Source organism: Heptranchias perlo, unplaced genomic scaffold (genome assembly GCF_035084215.1).
Source record: "Heptranchias perlo isolate sHepPer1 unplaced genomic scaffold, sHepPer1.hap1 HAP1_SCAFFOLD_749, whole genome shotgun sequence".
NCBI classification, from domain to species: Eukaryota; Metazoa; Chordata; class Chondrichthyes; order Hexanchiformes; family Hexanchidae; genus Heptranchias; species Heptranchias perlo.
In genome coordinates, this window is record NW_027139782.1 from 59,379 (window position 1) to 84,810 (window position 25,432).

Here is a 25,432-nt window from a genome sequence, read left to right on the forward strand (position 1 = left end):
TAAGAATTTCACTTCCTGCTCTGGTTCCTCGCTCTCTCTCTCTCTTTTGTGTGAAAACTCTTTCAGGTGCTGCAGGAATGGAGCCTGGAGCTTTAGAGGATGAATTAACCTGTGCTGTGTGTCTCCAGGTGTACCAGGACCCGGTGATATTACCCTGTGTGCACAGTTTCTGTTTGAAATGTATTGAGGGAGTTTGGGCCCAGACAGCAGGCCCAGAAGGGTTTGAGTGCCCTCAGTGTCGCCGGAAATTCAACCCCAGGCCCAGTCTGGAGAGAAACTTCACGCTGTGCAATATCGTGGAGAAATACAATCGCTCACAGCCTCCTGCTGATTCAGGCCGTGTCATGTGTGAGTATTGTGATGGGAATCGAACTCCGGCTGTGAAGACGTGTCTGAAATGTGAAACTTCCTTTTGCTCCCTTCATTTAAAACCACATTTAATGAAAGAGGCCTTGAAAGATCACACCCTAATCGAGCCTACGGCTGATCTTACAGAGAGACAGTGCCTTGACCATAAGAAGGTCTTTGAAAACTACTGTAAAGATGATGCAGAGAGTGTGTGTGTTTCCTGCATAACAGGGAAACATAAATCCCACACACTGCTGAGCCTCGATCAGGCACAAGCTGCAATTAAGGTGAGTGACATAATTTCTGATATTAAATACAGTGAGGGAGAGTTTTCCTGTTGATGACGAACATTAATTAGAACTGATTGCAGACAGTGCTGATTTAGCCCAGAGTTTTCATGCTGCCCTGGGTCTGTGCTAGTGAGTACAGGAACAGGAGAATGGACCAGATGAATGCGTGGCTGCAGGGATGGTGTAGGAGGGAGGGATTTAGATTCCTGGGACAATGGGACCGGTTCTGGGGAAGGTGGGACCTGTACAAGCGGGACGAGTTACACCCGAGCAGGACCGGGACCGATGTCCTTGCGGGGGTGTTTGCTAGTGCTGTTGGGGAAGGTTTAAACTAGAATGGCAGGGGGATGGGAACCTGAGCAGGGAGACAGAGGAGGGGGAAACAAGCATAGAAACAAAAGACAGAAAGGGAAGAAGCAATAGTGGAAGGCAGAGTAAACAAGGGCGAGAAACAAATAGGGCCATAGTGCAAAATAAAACTAAGATGACTAGCAATCTTAAAAAGACAAGTCTAAAGGCATTGTGTCCAAATGCGCGGAGCATTCGCAATAAGTTAGTTGAATTAACAGCGCAGATAAATATTAACGGTTATGATATAGTTGCGATTACAGAGACATGGCTGCAGGGTGACCAAGGATGGGAACTGAACATCCAGGGGTATTCAATATTTAGGAAGGACAGGCAAAAAGGGAAAGGAGGTTGGGTAGCATTGCTAGTAAAGGAGGAAATCAATGCAATAGTGAGGAAGGATATTGGCTCGGAAAATCACGATGTGGAATCTGTATGGGTGGAGCTAAGAAACACCAAGGGGCAGAAAACGTTGGTGGGGGTTGTCTATAGGCCCCCAAACAATAGTGAAGATGTAGGGGATGGCATTAAACAGGAAGTTAGAGATGCATGCAAGAAGGGTACAACTACAATCATGGGTGACATTAATTTACATATAGATTGGTCAAACCAAATTAGCAATAATACTGTGGGGGAGGAATTCCTGGAGTGTGTACATGATGGTTTTGTAGACCAATACGTTGAGGAACCAACTTGAGAGCAGGCGATCCTAGACTGGGTATTGTGCAATGAGAAAGGATTAATTAACAATCTTGTTGTGCGGGGTCCCTTAGGGAAGAGCGACCATAACATGATAGAATTCCTCATTAAGATGGAGAGTGAAGTAGTTGAATCTGAAACTAGGGTCCTGAATCTAAATAAAGGAAATTACGAAAGTATGAGTTGCGAGTTGGCTATGACAGATTGGGGAACATTACTAAAAGGGACGACGGTGGATAGACAATGGCGAATATTTAAAGAACATGTGCAGGAATTACAACAATTATTCATTCCTGTCTGGCGCAAAAATAAAACAGGAAAGGTGGCTCAACCGTGGCTTACAAAAGAAATTCGGGATAGTATTAGATCCAAAGAGGAGGCATATAAAATTGCCAGAAAAAGCGGCAAGCCTAAGGATTGGTAGCAGTTCAGAATTCAGCAAAGGAGGACAAAGAGATTGATTAAGAGGGGAAAAATAGAGTATGAGAGTAAACTAGCAGGGAACATAAAAACTGACTGTAAAAGCTTCTATAAATATGTCAAGAGAAAAAGATTGGTGAAGACAAATGTAGGTCCCTTACAGTCAGAAATGGGAGAAATTATAATGGGGAACAAAGAAATGGCAGAACAATTAAACATGTACTTTGGTTCTGTCTTCACAAAGGAGGACACAAATGTTAGGGAACCAAGGATCGAGTGAGGGAGGAACTGAAGGAAATCAGTATTAGTAAAAAAAATAGTGCTCGGGAAATTAATGGGGCTAAAGGCTGACAAATCCCCAGGGCCTGATAATCTACATCCCAGAGTACTAAAGGAAATGGCCCTGGAAATAGTGGATGCATTGGTGATCATCTTCCAAAATTCTATAGATTCTGGAATAGTTCCTACAGATTGGAAGGTGGCAAATGTAACCCCACTATTTAAAAAAAAAGGAGGCAGAGAAAAAACAGAGAATTACAGACCAGTTAGCCTAACATCAGTAATGGGGAAAATGCTAGTCTATTATAAAAGATGTGATAACAGAACACTTGGAGGGCATTAATGGGATTGGACAAAGTCAGCATGGGTTATGAAAGGGAAATCATGCTTAACAAATTACTGGAGTTTTTTGAGGATGTAACTAGTAGAATAGATAGGGGAGAACCAGTGAATGTGATGTATTTTGATTTTCAGAAGGCTTTTCATAAGGTCCCACACAAGAGGTTAGTGTGCAAAATTAAAGCACATGGGATTGGGGGGAATATACTGGCATGGATTGAGAATTGATTGACAGAGAGTAGGAGTAAACGGGTCTTTTTCCAGGTGGCAGGCAGTGACGAGTGGGGTACCACAGGGTTCAGTGCTTGGACCCCAGCTATTCACAATATATATCAATGATTTGGATGAGGGAACGAAATGTAACATTTCCAAGTTTGCAGACAACACAAAGCTGGGGTGGAATGTGAGCAGTGAGGAGGATGCAACGAGGCTCCAATGTGATTTAGACAAGTTGGGTGAGTGGGCAAGAACATGGCAGATGCAGTATAACATGGATAAATGTGAAGTTATCCACTTTGGTTGTAAAAACAGAAAGGCAGATTATTATCTGAATGGTGACAGATTGGGAAAGGGGGAGGTGCAACGAGACCTACACCCAGGTCTCGTTGCACCTCCCCTTTTCCCAATCTATCACCATTGTACACCAGTCGCTGAAAGCGAGCATTCAGGTGCAACAAGCAGTTAGGAAGGCAAATGGTATGTTGGCCTTCATTGCAAGAGGATTTGCGTACAGGAGCAGGGATGTCTTACTGCAGTTATACAGGGCCTTGGTGAGACCACATCTGGAGTATTATGTGCAGTTTTGGTCTCCTTATCTGAGGAAAGATGTCCTTGCCATGGAGGGAGTGCAACAAAGATTTAGCAGACTGATTCCTGGGATGACGTATGAGGAGAGATGGGGTCGACTAGGCCTATATTCACTAGAGTTTAGAAGAATGAGAAGTGATCTCATTGAAACATATAAAATTCTAACAGGAATAGACAGACTACATGCAGGGAGGATGTTCCCGATGGCTGGGGAGTCCAGAACCAGGGGTCACAGACTCAGGATACGGGGTATGCCATTTAGAACCGAGATGAGGAGAAATTTTTTCACTCAGAGGGTGGTGAGCCTGTGGAATTCTCTACCACAGAAGGCAGTGGAGGCCAAGTCATTAGATATATTCAAGAAGGAGATAGATATATTTCTTAATGTTCAAGGGGTCATGGGAAATGGGGAAAAAGCAGGAATAGGGGACTGAGTTAGACAATCAGCCATGATCATTTTGAATGGCCGAATGGCCGACTCTTGCTCCTATTTTCTATGTTTCTAGGTTTACTGCGATTTGTTTTTTTTGTCAGTCAGATGCTCCCTCCCCTTTCTCTTACAGTCTGTCTGAGAGAACAGGGTGGGCACTGGGAGGGGTGTGAGAGTGGCCCAGGGTGACTGCCCCTCACCCACACTCAGCCTCTCCTGGTGAGGGCATTGTGGAGCTCAGTAATTCACTGTGTGGGCACCTGTGAGAACTGGCACTCTGTGGCATAGGGCTGGAGAGCAGAGCATGTTGGAGCCCTGTGTAACACTGGGGTATTCTGACATCTGACCATCAGGGAGAGGACCATCACCGGTGGGGGGAGTGAGGGACACCCACGGGGAGTGACTCAGGGGCTGGGGGGAGAAACTGTTTCTCACAACAAGAGGGAATTGGTGTTTGAGAAATGCTGGTGTGACTGAGTCTGTCTCCCTTTCCCCTCGGCTGATTCCTGGAAATGGAGGAGCTGAGTCCGTGTGAAAATGCAGCACACGGTGTGTCAGTGTGAAAAGAAGCCGGTGTGTGTGGTCACTCAGTTTATACAGGGCAGGGAGCGCCTCTTTACTGAGAGCCACAGAAGGGAATATTTCTGCTCAGGGCCCAGACACTGAGAATCCCCCAAACCACTTTCTATCCACACCCAGTGGGGTCACTCCTGGAACGGAATCATTTCCCCTTTAAATCCCAGTTTGAATCCCTTTTGAAAACTTTCCAATTGCCTTTACAGGAAGAATTGGAGAGAGAAATCGAGAGGCTTCGGGGAATCCAGCAGAATTGTTCCAGCAAACAGCGAGACTTGGAGAGATCAGAAGCTGAAATAAAGGTAGGGAAAAATGGGACTGGACGTAGTGTATTTAGACTTCCAGAAGGCATTCGACAAGGTGCCACATAAAAGATTATTACTTAAGATAAAAAATCACGGGATTGGGGGTAATATTCTGGCATGGGTGGAGGATTGGTTATCAAACAGGAAGCAGAGAGTTGGGATAAATGGTTCATTTTCGGACTGGCAACCAGTAACCAGTGGTGTTCCACAGGGGTCGGTGCTGGGTCCCCAACTCTTTACAATCTATATTAACGATTTGGAGGAGGGGACCGAGTGTAACATATCAAAATTTGCAGATGATACAAAGATGGGAGGGAAAGTAGAGAGTGAGGAGGACATAAAAAACCTGCAAGGGGATATAGACAGGCTGGGTGAGTGGGCGGAGATTTGGCAGATGCAATATAATATTGGAAAATGTGAGGTTATGCACTTTGGCAGGAAAAATCAGAGAGCAAGTTATTTTCTTAATGGCGAGAGACTGGAAAGTACTGCAGTACAAAGGGATCTGGGGGTCCTAGTGCAAGAAAATCAAAAAGTTGGTATGCAGGTGCAGCAGGTGATCAAGAAAGCCAATGGAATGTTGGCTTTTATTGCTAGGGGGATAGAATATAAAAACAAGGAGGTATTGCTGCAGTTATATAAGGTATTGGTGAGACCGCACCTGGAATACTGCATACAGTTTTGGTCTCCATACTTAAGAAAAGACATACTTGCTCTCGAGGCAGTACAAAGAAGGTTCACTCGGTTAATCCCGGGGATGAGGGGGCGGACATATGAGGAGAGGTTGAGTAGATTGGGACTCTACTCATTGGAGTTCAGAAGAATGAGAGGCGATCTTATTGAAACATATAAGATTGTGAAGGGTCTTGATCGGGTGGATGCAGTAAGGATGTTCCCAAAGATGGGTGAAACTAGAACTAGGGGGCATAATCTTAGAATAAGGGGCTGCTCTTTCAAAACTGAGATGAGGAGAAACTTCTTCACTCAGAGGGTGGTAGGTCTGTGGAATTTGCTGCCCCAGGAAGCTGTGGAAGCTACATCATTAGATAAATTTAAAACAGAAATAGACAGTTTCCTAGAAGTAAAGGGAATTAGGGGTTATGGGGAGCGGGCAGGAAATTGGACATGAAGCTGAGTTCGGATCGGTCAATGCCCTGTGGGTGGCGGAGAGGGCCCAGGGGCTATGTGGCCGGGTCCTGCTCCGACTTCTTGTGTTCTTTAGATTTGTGGTTGGGATCAGATCAGCCATGATCTTATTGAATGGCGGAGCAGGCTCGAGGGGCCGATTGGCCTACTCCTGCTCCAATTTCTTATGTTCTTATGTTCTTATGTACTCTGGAATCTGCAGCCAATTCAGGACAAACTCTGGGAAATTCCTCCCCAGCTCCCTTTTAAAGGGTGGGAGTGACTCCAAACCCCCCACATGTTCAGGGAGTCTGTTCCAGAGATCGAGGACTCTGGTGTCCAACCTAACTCTGTGCCTATGGATTTTATACACAGACCCTCTGGTCCTACCATCCCGATCCATCTCAATACCTCACCCAACCAGTGAGTCCAATAATTCCTCGATCGTTTTAAAAACATCAATCCTGTCCCTCCCGGCCTGCTTTTCTCTAAATCGCCCTCCCTCTTGGAGCCAATCCTCAGAATTAAATCCATCGGACTACGTGTCATTCTGGCCACCGTCCTCTCCAGTCTTGATCTCCTTCACCAGGTGTGGGCACCAAAACTGGACCCATCACTCCAGGTGTGGATGGACCAGGTGGCAGTGCCATACACAGTCCAAATACAGTGCTCTTTCTTTTAAACTCAAGGCTCAAGGCAACACTCATTAAACTCTGTTTTCTCTCCCAGTAGACACCCCCCACTGCTCGTCTATCTTTAACGGGTGATCGAGTAGTGATCGAAACAAACTGTCCCGTCCCTGGAAAGTGTCGTGTGCTCAGGGTAAGAGCTGTGTGGAAGGGCCGTTTGTAATGAGAGTTGGTTTGGGTTTCAGACACGAATCAATGAGCTGAAAGGAAAGCTATCGAAGAGCTACTCTGACTGGAGGAGACAGCTGGAAGAAGATGAAGAATACGCACTGAAACTGATCGATGAGGAGGGGCTCCGAGCTCTCTCACAGATTAGAAGCTGTTCTGAAGCATTAAACAAGAGGATGGAACAGATGACATTAATAGATGGAGAATACCAGAGTCTGCTACAGAGGGACCCTCTCTCCTTTATTCAGGTACATCTTCAATATAGCAGGGCCATGTCTGGGGAATGGGGCGTTTCTGTGAGGCTGGTGTGGGGCTGAATTGTTTGAAGATTGTTGGTGGGGCCCAGCAATGGTGCTGCCCCCTCAGCCCTGCCCCAGGAGTGTTGGTGCTGCCCCCTCAGCCCTGCCCCAGGAGTGTTGGTGCTGCCCCCTCAGCCCTGCCCCAGGAGTGTTGGTGCTGCCCCCTCAGCCCTGCCCCAGGAGTGTTGGTGCTGCCCCCTCAGCCCTGCCCCAGGAGTGTTGGTGCTGCCCCCTCAGCCCTGCCCCAGGAGTGTTGGTGCTGCCCCCTCAGCCCTGCCCCAGGAGTGTTGGTGCTGCCCCCTCAGCCCTGCCCCAGGAGTGTTGGTGCTGCCCCCTCAGCCCTGCCCCAGGAGTGTTGGTGCTGCCCCCTCAGCCCTGCCCCAGGAGTGTTGGTGCTGCCCCCTCAGCCCTGCCCCAGGAGTGTTGGTGCTGGCCCAGGATGGAGTGCAGTGAAATGTTGGATTATTCCCCATTCCTGTGACTGGCCCCACCTACTGTTATACACTGAACTCTTTACTCTCAATCCCAAATTCACGGTTTGGTTTCATTGGGTGTTGATTTGTTTGTTGTATGAACAATCGAATAGTGATAATGGGGGAGTTCAATTCTCCGAATATAGACTGGGGAAAAAACAGAGTAAAGGGCAAAGAGGGGGAGGAATTCCTCAAATGTGTTCAGGAAAACTTTCTTCAATATGTTTCCAGCCCAATGAGGAAGGAAGCAGCGCTGGATCTCGTTCTGGGGAATGAAGTGGGGAAGTGGAGCACATTTCAGTGGGGGAGCATTTGGGAAACAGTGATCACAATATCATTAGGTTTAGAAAAGTAATGGAAAAGGACAAGAAACAATCAAATGTAAAAATACTCAACTGGAGAAGGGCTAATTTCAGCAAGTTGTTGAAAAGGGATCTGGCCCAGGTGAATTGGAAACAAAAACTGGCAGGTAAAATAGTAAATGAGCAATGGGAGGCCTTCAAAGAGGAGATAGTTCGGGTACAGACTAGACACATTCCTGTGAGGGGAAAAGGAAGGGCATCCAGAGCTCGAGCTCCCTGGATGATTGAAGAAATAGAATTTAAAATGAAACAGAAAAAGGAGGCTTATGATAAATGTCAGGTTCTAAATAGACAGTAATCACAGTAGAGAATCAAACAGAATACAGAAAGTGCAGAGGAGAACTGAAAAAGGAAATGAAAGGGGCAAAGATAATGTATGAGAAAAGATTAGCGGGTAACATAAAGTCTTTTAGAAACTTACAAAGTGTAAAAGGGTAGTTAAAGGAAAGGTGGGGCCGATGAAGGACCATAAAACTCCACAGGAAAAGTGATCCAACCGTGGCTATCCTGAGAAGTTAAGGATGGTATTCGATTAGAAGAAGAGGCTTACAATGTTACCAAAAAGAGCAGTAAGCCTGAGGATTTGGAGGGTTTTAGAAATCAGTCAGGGATGACCAAGAAATTGATAAAGAGGGAGAAAATTGAATATGAGAGTAAACTAGCAAGAAATATAAAAACAGATTGTAAGAGCTTCTACAGGTATGTAACAAGGAAGAGATTAGTTAAAGTAAACATGGGTCACTTAGAGGCAGAGACAGGAGAAATTATAATGGGGATTAAGGAAATGGCAGAGATGTTAAACAAATATTTTGTATCTGTCCTCACCGTTGAAGAGACAAAAACATACCGGAAATAGTGGGGAACCAAGGGGCAAATGAGAGTGAGGAACATAAAGTAATTATGATTCGTAAAGAAAAAGTACTGGAGAAATTAATGGGACTAAAAGCTGACAAATCCCCTGGACCTGATGGTCTACATCGTGGGGTTTTTGGCTGCAGAGATAGTGGATGCATTGGTTTTGATCTTCCAGAATTCCCTCAATTCTAGAACAGTACCTGTTGATTGGAAGGTAGCAAATGTAAACCCGTATTCAAGATAGAAGAGAGAGAGAAAACAGGGACCTATAAGCCAGTTAGCCTGACATCAGTGGTGGAGAAAATCCTAGAACCTATTATTAAGGACGTAGTAACAGGGCACTTAGAAAATCGTAATATGATTAGGCAGAGTCAGCACGGTTTTATGAAAGGGAAATTGTGTTTGACAAATCTACTAGAGCTTTTTATGGGTGTAACTAGCAGGGTAGATGAAGGGGAACTGGTGGATGTAGTATATTTGGATTTTCAAAAGGCATTCGATAAGGTGCCACAGAAGATTAGGGCCCATGTGATTGGGGGTAATATATTAGCATGGATTGAAGATTGCTTAATGGACAGAAAACAGAGAGTAGGAATAAACGGGTCATTTTCGGGTTGACAGGTTATTACTAGTGGGGTGCCACAAGGATCAGTGCCTGGGCCTCAGCTGTTTACAATCTATATCAATGATTAGATTAGTGGACCGAGTGTAATGTATACAAGTTTGCTGACAATACAAAGATAGGTGGGAAAGTAAGCTGTGAGGAGGATGCAAAGAGGCTGCAAATGGATACAGACAGGTTAAGTGAATGGGCGAGACGGTGGCAGGTGGAGTATAATGTGCAGAAATGTGAAATTATCCACTTTGGCAGGAAGAATAGAAAAGCAGAATATTTTTTAAAAGGTGAGAGACTAAAAAATGTTGGCAGTCAGAGGGATTTGGGTGTCCTTGTACAAGAATCACAGAAAGTTAACATGCAGGTACAGCAAGCAATTAGGAAGGCAAATGGTACGTTAGCTTTTATTGCAAGCGGGTTGGAGTATAACAGTAAGGAAGTCTTGCTGCAATTATACAGGGCTCTGGTGAGACCACACCTGGAGTACTGTGTACAGTTTTGGTCTCCTTATCAAAGGAATGATATACTTGCCTTAGAGGGGGTTCAATGAAGGTTCATTGGATTGATTCCTGGGATGAGAGGGTTGTCCTATGAGGGGAGATTGAGTAGAATGAGCTTATATTCTCTGGAGTTTAGAAGAATTAGAAGTGATCTCATTGAAACATATAAGATTCTGAGAGGCTCGACAGGGTAGATGCTGAGAGTCTAGAACTAGGGGGCATAGTCTCAAGATAAGGAGAAATTAGCCTATTTAGGACCAAGATGAGGAGAAATTTCTTCACTTCGAGGGTTGTGAACCTTTGGAATTCTCTACCCAGAGGGCTGTGGATGCTCAGTCGTTGAGTATATTCAAGACTGAGATTGACAGATTTTTGGAAACTAACGGAATGAAGGGATATGGGGATCGTGCGCGTGCGGGAAGTGGAGTTGAGGTCGAAGATGAGCCATGATCTGATTGAATGGTGGAGCAGGCTCGAGGGGCCGAATGGCCGACTCCTGCTCCTTTTCTTATGTTCTTCAAAAGAAACTCTTCTCGTGGAGGCAAAGGGCATGACTGAGGTACTAAATGAATACTTTGCATCGGTCTTCAGTAAAGAAGAGGATGCTGCCAATCTTCCAGTAAAGGAGGAGGGGTAGAGAAACTGGAGAGGATTAAAATAGATAAAGAGGAAGTACTAAAAGGGTTGGCAGCGCTCAAAGTAGAAAAGTCACCCGGTCCGGGTGGGATGCATCCTAGGTTGCTGAGGGAAGTAAGGATGGAAATAGTGGAGGCTTTGTCCACAATATTTCAATCCTCCTTGGATATGGGAATGTTGCCAGAGGACTGGAGGATTGCAAATGTTACACCTCTGTTCAAAAAAGGGGAGAGGGATAAACCCGGCAACTACAGGCCAGTCAGCCTAACGTCGATGGTGGGCAAATTTCTAGAGACAATAATCCGAGACAAAATTAATTGTCACTTGGAAGAAAATGGGATAATAAACAACAGACAACACAGATTTATTAAAGGCAAATCGTATCTGACTAACTTGATTGACTTCTTCGATGAAAACTTGTGAGCAAAATTGAAGCCCATGGGATTAAAGGGACAGTGGCAGCGTGGACACGAAATATGCTCAGAGACAGAAAGCAGAGAGTAGTGGTGAACGGTTGTTTTTCAGACTGGAGGGAAGTTTATAGTGGTGTTCCCCAGGGGTCAGTATTAGGACCATTGCTCTTTTTGATATATATTAATGACCTGGACTTGGTTATACAGGGCATAATTTCAAAGTTTGCAGATGACACAAAACTCGGAAATGTAGTAAACGATGTGAAGGATAGTAACAGACTTCAGGAGGACATAGACAGACTGGTGAAATGGGCAGAAACATGGCAGATGCAATTTAATGCAAAGAAGTGTGAAGTGATGTATTTTGGTGGGAAGAATGAGGAGAGGCAAAATAAACTAAATGGTACAATTTTAAAGAGGGTGCAGGAACAGAGAGACCTGGGGGTGTACGTACACAAATCTTTGAAGGTGGCAGGACAAGGTGAGAAGGCTGTTAAAAAAGCACACGGGATCCTTGGCTTTATAAACAGTGGCATAGATTACAAAAGCAAGGAAGTTATTCTAAACCTTTATAAATGACTGGTTAGGCCCCAGCTGGAGTATTGTGTCCAATTCTGGGCACTGAACTTTAGGAAGGATGTCAAGGCCTGAGAGAGGATGCAGAAGTGATTTACGAGAATGGGACCAGGGATGAGGTACTTCAATTATGTGGAGAGACTGGAGAAGCTGGGGTTGTTCTCCTTCGAGCAGAGAAGGTTAATGGGAGATTTAATAGAGGTGTTCAAAATCATGAAGGGTTTTGATAGAGTAAATGAGGAGAAACTGTTTCCATTGGCAGAAGGTTGGCCTTTACTTCTAGGGGGATGGAGTATAAAAGCAGGGGAGTCATGCTACAACTGTACAGGGTGCTGGTGAGACCACACCTGGAGTACTGCGGACAGTTCTGGTGCCCTTATTTAAGGAAGGACATACTTGCATTGGAGGCAGTTCAGAGAAGGTTCACTCGGTTGATTCCGGGTATGGAAGGGTTGTCTTATGAGGAAAGATTGAACAGGTTGGGTCTATACTCATTGGAGTTTAGAAGAATGAGAGGAGATCTTATTGGAACACGCAAGATTCTGAGGGGACTCGATAGGGTAGATGCTGAGGGGATGTTACCCCTCGTGGGGGAATCTAAAACGAGGGGGTATGGTCTCAGAATAAGGGGTCACCCGTTTAAGATGGAAATTAGGAGGAATTTCTTCTCCCAGAGGGTCGTGAGTATTTGGAATTCTTTAGCCCAAAAAGCTGTGGAGGCTGAGTCATTGAATACATTCAAGGCTGAGTTAGACACATTTTTGATCAGCAAGGGAGTCAAAGGATATGGGGAAAGGGCGGGAAAGTGGAGTTGAGATAAAAATCAGATCAGTCATGATCTCATTAAATGGTGGAGCAGGCTCGAGGCGCCGAATGACCTACTCCTGCTCCTATCTCTTATGGTCTTATAAGGTTCTGTAACCATTAGACACAGATTTAAGATGGAAGAAGAATCAGAGGTGAGAAGAGGAGAATTTTTTGACACAGCGAGTTGTTCTGATCTGGAATGCGCTGCCTGAAAGGGCGGTGGAAGCAGATTCAATAATAACTTTCAAAATGGAATTGGATAAATACTTGGAGGGGTAAAATTTACAGGGCTATGGGGAAAGAGCGGGGGAGTTGGACTAATTTGATAGCTCTACCAAAGAGCCAGCACAGACACGATGACCTGAACGGCCTCCTTCGGTACATTAATACTATGATTCTATGATTCAAAAATAATTGAGAGATCTGATGAGGGTTGTGCAGTTGATGTTGTGTATATGGACTTTCAGAAGACATATGATAAATCATAGAATCATCGAATCATAGAAAGGTTACAGCACGGAAGGAGGCCATTCAGCGCATCGAGTCCACACCGGCTCCATGCAAGAGCAATCCAGCTAGTCCCGTTCCCCCGCCCTTTCCCTGTAGCCCTGCAATTTTTTTCCTTTCAAGTAGCTATCCAGTTCCCTTTTGAAGACCATGATTGAATCTGCCTCCACCACCCCCTCGGGCCGTGCATTCCAGATCCTAACCACCCGCTGTGTAAAAAAGTTTTTCCTCATATCACCTTTGGTTCTTTTGCCAATCAGCTTAAATCTATGTCCTCTGGTTCTTGACCCTTCCACCAATGGGAACAGTTTCTCTCGATTTACTCTGTCTAGACACTTCATGATTTTGAATACCTCGATCAAATCTCCTCGCAACCATCTCTGTTCCAAGGAGAACAACCCCAGCTTCTCCAGTCTATCCATGTAACTAAAGTCCTTCATCTCTGGAATCGTTCAAGAAAATCTCCTCTGCACCCTCTCTAAGGCCTTCACATCTTTCCTAAAGTGCGGTGCCCAGAACTGGACACAATACTCCAGTTGTGGTCGTACCAGTGTTTCATAAAGTTTCATCATGACTTCCATACTTTTGCACTCTATGCTTCGCTTTATAAAGCCCAGGATCCCGTTTGCTTTTTTAACCGCTTTCTCATCTTGCCCTACCACCTTCAACGATTTGTACACATAAACCCCCAGATTTCTCTGTTCCCGTACCCCTATTGGAATTATGCCCTTTAGTTTGTATTGCCTCTCCTCGTTCTTCCTACCGAAATGTATCACTTTGCATTTTTTTGTGTCCCACATAATGGACTTGTTAGCAAAATTAAAGCCCATGGGATTAAAGGGACAGTGGCAGCGTGGATACATATTGGCTAAGGGACAGAAAGCAGAGAGTAGTGGTGAACGGTTGTTTTTCAGATTGGAGGGAAGTATACAGTGGTGTTCCCCAGGGGTCAGTATTAGGACCACTGATCTTTTTGATATATATTAATGACCTGGACTTGGGTATATGGAACATAATTTCAATGTTTGCGGCTGACACAAAGCTTGGAAATGTAGTAAATAGTGAGGAGGATAGTAACAGACTTCAGGAGGACATGGACAGACTGGTGAAATGGGCGGACACATGGCAGATGCAATTTAATGCAGAGAAGTGTGAAGTGATGCATTTTGGAAGGAAAAATGAGGAGAGGCAATATAAACTAAATGGTACAATTTTAAAGGGGGTGCAGGAACAGAGAGATCTGGGGAATCATCCACAGAAATCTTTGAAGGTGATCAGGACAATTTGATCAAGCTGTTAAAAAAGAATACGAGATCCTGAGCTTTATAAACAGGCTTGAAGTACAAAAGCAAGGAAGTTATTCAAAACCTTTATAAATCACTGGTTAGGCCTCAGCTGGAGTATTGTGTCCAGGTCTGCGCACCGCACTTTAGGAAGCATGTGAAGGCCTTATAGAGGGTGCAGAGGAGATTTACTAGAATGGGACAAGGGATGAGGTACTTCAATTATGTGGAGAGACTGGAGAAGCTGGGATTGTTCTCCTTAGAGCAGAGAAGGTCAAGGGAGATTTAATCGAGGTGTTCAAGTCATGAAGGGTTTTTATAGAGTAAATAAGGAGAAACTGTTTCCACTGGCAGGGAGGCCAGTAACCAGAGAACACAGATTTAAGGTAATTGGTAGAAGAACCAGAGGCGGCGTGAGGAGAATTGTTTTTACGGAATGAGTTGTTCTGATCTGGAATGCGCTGCCTGAAAGGGCGGTGGAAGCAGATTCAATAATAACTTTCAAAACGGAATTGGATAAATACTTGAAGGGGAAAAATTTACAGGGCTATGGGGAAAGAGAAGGGGAAATGGACTAATTGGACAGCTCTTTCAAAGAGCCGGCACAGGCACGATGGGCCGAATGGCCTCCTCCTGTGCTGTGTGATTCCATGATTCTATTGACTGATTTGATCTCCTCTCTTTATTCACAGAACTCGAAGCAGCTCCTTTCCAGGTAAGTTCCTCTCAGTCATACAGTACCTGCTGCTGATAGGGAACCTTCACCTGTATCTGGGAGAAGAGTGAAAGTAGAATCACCGCTTGGAAACCTCCCCAGATCAGGGGCTTTCAAATGGGGCGAATATTGAGTGATGTTTAACTGTGGTTTGAGGGGTTCTTGGCTCAGGCAGCCTGTGGGAAATGGGAGTGAGATGGGCTGTTCCATCGGTGTGTAGAGCTTCTCAGGAACCTGTTGGACAGGAATTGAGAGTGAGAGAAACCTGCAGTGACCTGTATCAAACCAAGGCTTCCTAAAGGCTCCATGTGTGTCAGTGACCGCTTTATTCCATTGGGTCAGTAAGTGCTGTGTGATTGGCTTGTTCTATCAACCAGCCCATGGAGAAATGAGGAGAGGGGCAGGTCCCAGTGTCAGAGTGACAGTAAAATGTCTTGTGATTGGCTCATTCTATCCACTAACAGAGAAATGAGTGTGTGCTGAAATGTCCCAGTAATGTCAATGTGACTGGACACTCTGTGAGGGAATCCCACCGATCCCAGGTCCCTGGGAGGCTGTTCCTTCTCCTCTCCTCACTTCACATGATCGTAGTGAGTGTGTTCCTGCAGAGAGGGGGGAGCACAGACTGGAGACCCTCGGGATAATAATAATTAATAATGGAAAGGTAAGGGCTCCAGTACAGAGAAACTGGACTGAACACAGACGGCTTTGAAAATCACACACTGAGCTGAAATGACAGCAAACCAGGATCCCACTGCTCGTGTGGAGATCAGTGTGAATGCAGGGAGACTGCAAATCCCGGGATTCTGCCATTCTCAGGATGGGTTGCTGTGGGGTGTCAGTACGAGCATTAGAAGGGGTGCAGGTTTTTTTTTATTCGTTCACGGGATGTGGGTGTCGCTGGCAAGGCCGGCATTTATTGCCCATCCCTAATTGCCCTCGAGAAGGTGGTGGTGAGCCGCCTTCTTGAACCGCTGCAGTCCGTGTGGTGACGGTTCTCCCACAGTGCTGTTGGGAAGGGAGTTCCAGGATTTTGACCCAGCGACAATGAAGGAACGGCGATATATTTCCAAGTCGGGATGGTGTGTCACTTGGAGGGGAACGTGCAGGTGGTGTTGTTCCCATGCGCCTGCTGCCCTTGTCCTTCTCGGTGGTAGAGGTCGCGGGTTTGGGAGGTGCTGTCGAAGAAGCCTTGGCGAGTTGCTGCAGTGCATCCTGTGGATGGTGCACACTGCAGCCACAGTGCGCCGGTGGTGAAGGGAGTGAATGTTTAGTGTGGTGGATGGGGTGCCAATCAAGCGGGCTGCTTTATCTTGGATGGTGTCGAGCTTCTTGAGTGTTGTTGGAGCTGCACTCATCCAGGCAAGTGGAGAGTATTCCATCACACTCCTGACTTGTGCCTTGTAGATGGTGGAAAGGCTTTGGGGAGTCAGGAGGTGAGTCACTCGCCGCAGAATACCCAGCCTCTGACCTGCTCTCGTAGCCACAGTATTTATATGGCTGGTCCAGTTAAGTTTCTGGTCAATGGTGACCCCCAGGATGTTGATGGTGGGGGATTCGGCGATGGTAATGCCGTTGAATGTCAAGGGGATGTGGTTAGACTCTCTCTTGTTGGAGATGGTCATTGCCTGGCACTTATCTGGCGCGAATGTTACTTGCCACTTATCAGCCCAAGCCTGGATGCTGTCCAGGTCTTGCTGCATGCAGGCTCGGACTGCTTCATTATCTGAGGGGTTGCGAATGGAACTGAACACTGTGCAGTCATCAGCGAACATCCCCATTTCTGACCTTATGATGGAGGGAAGGTCATTGATGAAGCAGCTGAAGATGGTTGGGCCTAGGACACTGCCCTGAGGAACTCCTGCAGCAATGCCCTGGGGCTGAGATGATTGGCCTCCAACAACCACTACCATCTTCCTTTGTGCTAGGTATGACTCCAGCCACTGGAGAGTTTTCCCCCTGATTCCCATTGACTTCAATTTTACTAGGGCTCCTTGGTGCCACACTCGGTCAAATGCTGCCTTGATGTCAAGGGCAGTCACTCTCACCTCACCTCTGGAATTCAGCTCTTTTGTCCATGTTTGGACCAAGGCTGTAATGAGGTCTGGAGCCGAGTGGTCCTGGCGGAACCCAAACTGAGCATCGGTGAGCAGGTTATTGGTGAGTAAGTGCCGCTTGATAGCACTGTCGACGACACCTTCCATCACTTTGCTGATGATTGAGAGTAGACTGATGGGGCGGTAATTGGCCGGATTGGATTTGTCCTGCTTTTTGTGGACAGGACATACCTGGGCAATTTTCCACATTGTCGGGTGGATGCCAGTGTTGTAGCTGTACTGGAACAGCTTGGATAGAGGCGCAGCTAGTTCTGGAGCACAAGTCTTCAGCACTACAGCTGGGATGTTGTCAGGGCCCATAGCCTTTGCTGTATCCAGTGCACTCAGCCGTTTCTTGATATCACGTGGAGTGAATCGAATTGGCCGAAGACTGGCTTCCGTGATGGTGGGGATATCGGAAGGAGGCTGAGATGGATTATCCACTCGGCACTTCTGGCTGAAGATGGTTGCAAACGCTTCAGCCTTGTCTTTTGCACTCACGTGCTGGACTCCGCCATCATTGAGAATGGGGATGTTTGCAGAGCCTCCTCCTCCCGTTAGTTGTTTAATTGTCCACCACCATTCACGACTGGATGTGGCAGGACTGCAGAGCTTTGATCTGATCCGTTGGTTGTGGAATCGCTTAGCTCCGTCTATAGCATGTTGCTTCCGCTGTTTAGCATGCATGTCGTCCTGAGTTGTAGCTTCACCAGGTTGGCACCTCATTTTTAGGTACGCCTGGTGCTGCTCCTGGCATGCTCTTCTACACTCCTCATTGAACCAGGGTTGATCCCCTGGCTTGTTGGTAATGGTAGAGTGAGGAATATGCCGGGCCATGAGGTTACAGATTGTGCTGGAATACAATTCTGCTGCTGCTGATGGCCCACAGCGTCTCATGGATGCCCAGTTTTGAGCTGCTTGATCTGTTCTGAATCTATCCCATTTAGCACGGTGGTCGTGCCACACAACACGATGGATGGTGTCCTCAGTGCGAAGACGGGATTTCATCTCCACGAGGACTGTGCGGTGGTCACTCCTACCAATACTGTCATGGACAGATGCATTTGCGACAGGTAGATTGGTGAGGACGAGGTCAATTAAGTTTTTCCCTCGTGTTGGTTCGCTCACCACCTGCCGCAGGCCCAGTCTAGCAGCTATGTCCTTCAGGACTCGGCCAGCTCGGTCAGTAGTGGTGCTACCGAGCCACTCTTGGTGATGGACATTGAAGTCCCCCACCCAGAGTACATTTTGTGCCCTTGCTACCCTCAGTGCTTCCTCCAAGTGGTGTTCAACATGGAGGAGGACTGATTCATCAGCTGAGGGAGGACGGTAGGTGGTAATCAGCAGGAGGTTTCCTTGCCCATGTTTGACCTGATGCCATGAGATTTCATGGGGTCCAGAGTCAATGTTGAGGACTCCCAGGGCCACTCCCTCCTGACTGTATATCACTGTACCGCCACCTCTGGTGGGTCTGTCCTGCCGGTGGGACAGGACATACCCAGGGATGGTGATGGAAGAGTCTGGGACGTTGGCTGAAAGATATGATTCTGTGAGTATGGCTATGTCAGGCTGTTGCTTGACTAGTCTGTGGGACAGCTCTCCCAATTTTGGCACAAGTCCCCAGATGTTAGTAAGGAGGACCTTGCAGGGTCGACTGGGCTTGGTGTTTTGCCGCTGTCGTGTCCGGTGCCTAGTGGTCCGATGCCGGGTGGTCCGTCCGGTTTTATTCTTATTATGACTTTTCGTAGCGAGATTTTACAACTGAGTGGCTTGCTAGGCCATTTCAGAGGGCAATTAAGAATCAACCACATTGCTGTGGGTCTGGAGTCACATATAGGCCAGACCGGGTAAGGGCAGCAGGCTTCCTTCCCTAAAGGACATTAGTGAACCAGATGGGTTTTTACGACAATCCGGTAGTTTCATGGCCATCATTACTGATACTAGTATTTTAATTCCAGATTTTTATTTAATTAATTGAATTTAATTAATTAATTGAATTTAAATTCGCCAGCTGCCGTGGCGGGATTTGAACTCATGACTCTGGATTTTAGTCCAGGCCTCTGGATTACTAGCCCAGTAACATAACCACTATGCTACCGTTGCACTGATCACTCGTTCCCCTTTGGGTTTCTGATCTGAAATGTCCCCACTGATAAAAACATTCTCTCCTCTTTCATTACAGAGTGACTGAGACTCAGAGAGTCACAGACCCAGATGTTCCAGCGCTCACCCTGAACCTGTCCAAAATATCTCAACTTATCCAGAAGAGGCTGAATGGATCGGAAAAGTACCACTCAGACATATTGGGAATGATAAGGAAAAACGTGCAGCTTTTCTCCAATTCTGGGCACCACACTTTAGGTGAGATGTCAAGGTTAAGAATTTCAAGAGGTGAGGAGGGACTTCGATTAAAGCCCTCAGGTTAGAGATGATTACCGTTGGCTGGGCTTGTCTGAGACATGAAGAAACTGTTATTGAATCATAAGGTTTCCAGGGGGATTACGATCAATATACTGATTGGACTGAAAGAGGAGGAAGGCGGTGTGTACTGAGGACATCTGAATGGAGAAGTGGGGAAGTTATGTTAAACTTGTATCAAACCTTGGTTCGACCTCATTTGGAGCACTGTGCACAGTTCTGGTCTCCATATACCTTGGTTAGACCTCACTTGGAGCACTGTGCACAGTTCTGGTCTCCATATACCTTGGTTAGACCACACTTGGAGTACTGTGTGAAACACGAGCTTGGCCACAGCTTCAGTATTGCATACAGTTCTGGTCACCACATTACAGGAAGGATGTAATTGCACTGGAGAGGGTACAGAGAAGATTTCTGAGGATGTTGCCAGGACTGGAGAATTTTGGCTGTGAGGAAAGACTGGATAGGCTGGGGTTGTTCTCTTTGGAACAGAGGAGGCTGAGGGGTGATTTAATTGAGGTGTACAAATTTATGAGAAGCCTTGATAGAGTGGATAGGAAGGACCGATTTCCCTTAGCAGAGAGGTCAATAACCAGGGGGCATAGATTTAAAGTGATTGGACTGTTCAGCCACCACAGAACCCACCCTCCCGGAGTGGAAGCAAGTCATCCTCGACCCTGAGGGACTGCCAAAGAAGAAGATATATCAAGAAAAGTAGTGGTCCCAGCACCAACCCCTGGGGAACACCACTGCACACCTCCCTCCAGTCCAAAAAACAACAGTTCACCACTACTCTCTGTTTCCTGTCACTGAGCCAATTCTGTATCCATGTTGCCACTGCCCCCTTTATTCCATGGGCCGCAATCTTGATGATAAACCTACCATGCGGCACTTTATCAAACACCTTTTGGAAGTCCATGTACATCACATCAACTGCATTACCCTCATTTACCCTCTCTGTTACCTCATCAAAAAACTCTATCAGGTTAGTTAAACACAATTTGCCTTTAACAAATCCGTGCTGGCTTTCTCTATTCAATCCACACTTGACCAAGTGACTGTTAATTCTGTCCCAGATTATCGTTTCTAAAAGTTTCCCAACCACTGAGGTTAAACTGACTGGCCTATAGTTGCTGGGTTTATCCTTACAACCTCTTTTGAACAAGGGTGTAACATTTGAAATTCTCCAGTCCTCTGGCATCGCTCCCGTATCTACGGATGTTTGGAAAGTTATGACCAGTTAGCAGGTCGGGTTAGTTGTGTTCAGACAGCTGGGAATATCCCCGAACTTTAATATCAGATCCCTGTGTGTGTGGATCAGGAGCCTGAGATTAATCCTCAGTCGTCAGTGACACCTGCTTTAAACATTCCTCACTGGAATGGGCCAAAGCTTCACCCGCCATGGGTCAGGTAGGGGCGGGGTTACACACTGTCAATCAGAGTGTCTCTTAAAGGGACACTGTCCCTCACAGGGCTGTCAGTATCTGTGCTCCGGGGAGGGGGCTGAATCAGCTCAACAGGGGCAGCCCCTGTCCCAGGGATCGTCATCGAGCAGTCGATCAGGGATCAGGGGGAGAGTGGGAATATTCCAAGGTGTGTTTATATCACAGGGGATCACACTGTTCATAATTTCTATTTAACCCTTTGTTTCTATTTAACCCTTTCTTTCTCGGTGATGTTTCTTCAGTCAGGGTTCAGTGCGAGGGATTCGAGGGTCGAGTTCCTGCACCTGTTCCCTCCTCGCAGCTCGGAATTGGTCCAAGTCTGAGACCCAGGGCCAGAGGGAGTGTTGGTGAATTCAGAGTGAACAGGGAGCAACAGTTTAATGTACAGAAGGGACATCAGATTCATCTCAATTCACAACTGAATCCACACTGCTGTGTGGAAACTAATGGAGGCTTTAATCAGAGCTGTGAGCAGGAGGGAGAGAGCCCAGGGCACACTCCTGTATTGAGGATGGAACAGTAACAGGAGGGAGAGAGCCCAGGACACACTCCTGTATTCAGGATGGGACAGTAACAGGAGGGAGAGAGCCCAGGACACACTCCTGTATCCGGGATGGAACAGTAACAGGAGGGAGAGCGCCCAGGACACACTCCTGTGAGCTGTGTGTTCCCAGTACAGCCAGTGCTGTGATTGTGGGGCTATTACTGTGAGTCTGTGGGATGTGTTGTGTGCCGATGAATCCCCTCCATTGTGTCTGGGAGAACATGTGCACAGTGCTAGGGGCTTGTGTGATTAAACTGACTGCTACTGTGTGTCTCCACTGCAGTGTTTGCACTGAGTGAACAGCACTGGGACCCACACACTGCTATTTAACAGGGATTCTGATCAAAGGCCATTTATTTAACAGGGGATGAACACAGTCTAAGAGGTAATATGGGGCTGACAGTGTCTGGGAAATACTGACACTCCCACCCTGCAGCTGTCAATCATTGATGGGAGTGGAATAACCCTGTCTGACCAATCTCTTCTCTCCTCTCTAGGGCAAAGGTCAGCGATGAGCCTGGATCCAAAGACAGCAAACTGGAACTTGGTTCTGTCGGATGATCTGAGATCAGTAACACGGACTGGACAGGATCAGCCCTACCCACCTCACCCAGAGAGGTTTAAAGACTGGCCCCAAGTCCTATGCTCCCAGAGTTTCTCCTCAGAATCCCATTCCTGGGATGTGGAGACTGATGGGAAAGAGTGGAGAATAGGGATTGTGTGTGGGAGTGCAGAGAGAGAGGGGGGAGAGTCTGGTCTCGGGGTCAGCAGTAAATCCTGGTGTTTACGTTATTCTGGTTCGTTTGTTGATTCTCTCAGTGCCGGTCACAATTCCCAGTTCACTCGCCTCCCACTGATCCCGTCTAACAGCCGGATCCAAGTTCAGTTGGACGACGAGGCTGGGACTGTGTCATTTCACCGGGTCACTGACTCACTGACACATTTACACACATTTCAAACCACATTCACTGAACCCGTGTTTCCGGCATTTTGTTGTTGGGAAAAAACATCCCTAAAACTGTTAAATTAATCCTGACAGTGGAGATTTCATGACATCACTTCCTCTTCGGGGCCTGATATCACTTCCACGACTGCCCTTCTGATGATTTCACTTCCAGGAACTGCCCCCCATGATGATGTCACTTCCAGGACTGCCTTCTAATGATGTCACTTCCAGGAATGCCCCTCCAATGATGTTGCTCCCGGGCCCGCCCCGCCAATGATGTCACTTCGAGGACTGCCCTTCTGAAGTCAGTTCCAGCACCACCCCTCTGATGAAGTCACTCCCGGCTCTGCCCCTCTGATGATGTCACTCCCGGCTCTGCCCCTCTGATGATGTCACTCCCGGCTCCGCCCCTCTGATGATGTCAGGAGCTCAGTGCTTTGCTGCTTTTAAGGATCCGGGGTCTTTGTGATTTTCTTTGTGAGGGTCGGTCACTAAAGCTAAAAATAGCTGCTTTTGGTGAGTTTACTTGTAATTCGTGGCGTTCCAATTAATTGTCTCCTTCAGTTGTAGAATTTTAGTGCTTTTAATCACAGTAGTGAATCAGAATAGTGGCAGGCACAACTGCATTAATCTCAGTCGTGAATGGTAGTGACAGGGCACGACTGTATTAATCTCAGTAGTGAATGGTAGTGACAGGGCACGACTGTATTAATCTCAGTAGTGAATGGTAGTGACAGGGCACGGTCCCTTTAAAGTGCTGCTGTGAAAATCTGAGGCTGGGGTTTGAAATTGTTCTTTGACGGTCGCTCCAAACAGCGATGGTGAATCGACAGCCCGAGTTACACTGACTTCAGTGGGAAAGAAAATGGTGCGGGTGTAAAATGGGCTGTCCATTCACTATCGCCCGTGTTGCACAAACACCAGAGACTAATTTCACCCCCGGGGTCTCCTGGGCATCGCTGAGAGCTTCTGGGACTGCCCAGGGGGGTAACACATCTGTCCGAAACGAAGTAAGTGTATTGATTCATTGGACCAGACTGGAGAGCTGGAGGATCTTTAAAGTCCAAGATTTCTTGATAATATGGTAGTATTTGGGGGGAGCCTAGTTTCTGTAGTTTTCTATACAATGTATTATGATTTTCTTTGTCTGTATCATGATGTTTATTATTAACCAAATGAAACTTAGATTAGAAGAGCAAATGGCTGGAGATCGGTCTGTGATGCTCACAGGATGAGGACTTTAGATAAGGCCCCAGGATCCCACAAAGGAGTGGGGGGGAGGGTGTTGAAGATTAAGACTGAGAAGTAATGAGGGAAACCACTTTCTTAGATTACTTCTGTAGTTTAAAACCCCTAATATTGATAGACTGACAGTGCATTCGAAACAACGTCATGCTGACATTGAAAAGGGGACCTCGACCCCTGGGGATCATGAATGGAGGGAGGTCGTCTATAATGTGGGACAGCATCCTTGGGTGAAAATCATGTCTCTGCTTTTTGTTATTGTACAGCTTGTTATGATTTCACACTTTTCTTTTTCATTTGTTGTATTTGAAAGAACTTTTGCGTAAATGTCACGGTGATTAAACTTCTTGTGACAATATTTAACCTTATCTGTAGTGAGTGCAATTCAGATTCAATGAATCGGTTAAAGTGAGTTGTTCAACCTCTCACACTCACTTGAGGGGCGACTGAAGGATTTTGGACTTTCAATACCAGTTATTAATTACCGACGAAAGGAGCTGAGTTTGGCTAAAAGTATTAATTCAACAAAGGAACGGTTAAACTGACTGTTCAAGGCGGCATGCTGGGAAGGTTGGCCACATTGGAAAAGTCTCATTCAGCAGATTGTCTCGAAGGTTAAAGGTAAGACAGATGCAAGGCCTTGAAAGTCTGTGAGAAGCTGTTGTAAACATCAGATGCTGTAATATCAACTTGTTTAAACCATGGGAAAGAGAGAGAGAAAAGTAAGTGTTTTTGCTAGCAAGAGTGGGGGGGAAGAGGGATGCAGGAAGGGGGAAGTGGGGCCTGGTTCTCACACTGCCTGTGGGGCACTCTTTATTGTCCTTCCAAGTTTGGTGCCATCTGCAAATTTTGAAATTGTGCCCTGTGCACCCAAGTCCAAATTCAAAAGAGGGGATTGTGAAGTTAGACCCGGGGGTCGATTCTCACTCCCCTCCCGGTCTGAGAATGGGGGTCAGTCGCCTCTCCCGCCCCGGTAACCTCGGCGATGGAGCCGGTGCCATTTTGAAAGGGGCCTCCCGCCAGGTGTCCAAATCACCGCCTGTTTCAGGTGATCAGCCCCTGTTAATATGGAAATCGGGGTAAATGGGCCCCCGATGGCCATTTTAGGCCGGAGCCTGCGCTGTTCTCACTCCGACCAGCTCCACGGGCGATGGACCGAAGAGCCCGGAAAAGGGAAGTGGCCAATTATGTTTGTGTGTCATGGAGGAGCAGGAGGGACCCACAGAAATAATCTGGGCTGCTGCCTCCCCGGGACCCTCACCCTCCGCGACGCAACCGCCAATATGGGAAGAGGAGCAGGGGAGTTCTCCCCGGTGACCTGGGGCCAATATTTATCCCTCAACTAACATCAGGATAAAACAGATTATCTGATCATTTATCACATTGCTGTGTGTGGGATCTTGCTGTGCATCAATGAGCTGCCTCATTCCCTCCATTCCAACAGTGACTACACTTCAAACCCACCTCATTGTGTGTAAAGCGCTTTGGGCCGTCCTGAGGCGGTGAAGAGTCAGTTCCTCAGTGTCTCTCCAATGGAGCCGTTCCTCAGTGAGATCGCAGGCTGCTCTTGTTCCTCTTTGAGTTAAATTGTATTTGGGTCTATTTGATTGAGAGAGAGAGAGGGCCCAGACCGAGTGCTCACTGCTACCCAAACCTTCCTTCCCAAAGGCTGCGATCAGGTGTTGAGTCACTGGGAGCCGGGCGGCGAGGATTTCAATGTCTGACCTGGACATCCAGCAGCTCTCAGACTGCGATTAATCGGCTGATGCAGAAACCCCGGGTCCCGGGGAATTCACTCGGTGACTCCGCCATTTTCCTCCTTCAGATTCTCCGACTCTCATTTCCCGCTCAATCCGCCCCTCGCGCTCAACAC

General features: G+C 46.8%; 1 protein-coding gene across 1 annotated transcript; it reads left to right on the plus strand.

Annotated features, from left to right (window-relative positions):
• On the plus strand, positions 1-23,917 carry LOC137319166 (E3 ubiquitin/ISG15 ligase TRIM25-like). The gene is made up of 6 exons (XM_067981501.1): positions 1-635; positions 4,743-4,838; positions 6,841-7,071; positions 14,843-14,865; positions 19,144-19,352; positions 21,866-23,917. The coding sequence occupies exons 1-6, from the start codon at positions 78-80 to the stop codon at positions 22,396-22,398; spliced, it is 1,650 nt and encodes a 549-aa protein (XP_067837602.1). The 5' UTR covers positions 1-77; the 3' UTR covers positions 22,399-23,917.
• Positions 23,918-25,432: the final 1,515 nt, after the last annotated feature.

Bases quoted from the DNA above. Each gene is read 5' to 3' on its own strand.
- LOC137319166 (XM_067981501.1), top strand. From the start codon at position 78: ATGGAGCCTGGAGCTTTAGAGGATGAATTAACCTGTGCTGTGTGTCTC. The intron at 14,866-19,143 runs GTAAGTTCCTCT...CTTTCATTACAG, and splicing joins TCGAAGCAGCTCCTTTCCAG to AGTGACTGAGACTCAGAGAG. The intron at 19,353-21,865 runs GTGAGGAGGGAC...TCTCCTCTCTAG, and splicing joins AAGGTTAAGAATTTCAAGAG to GGCAAAGGTCAGCGATGAGC.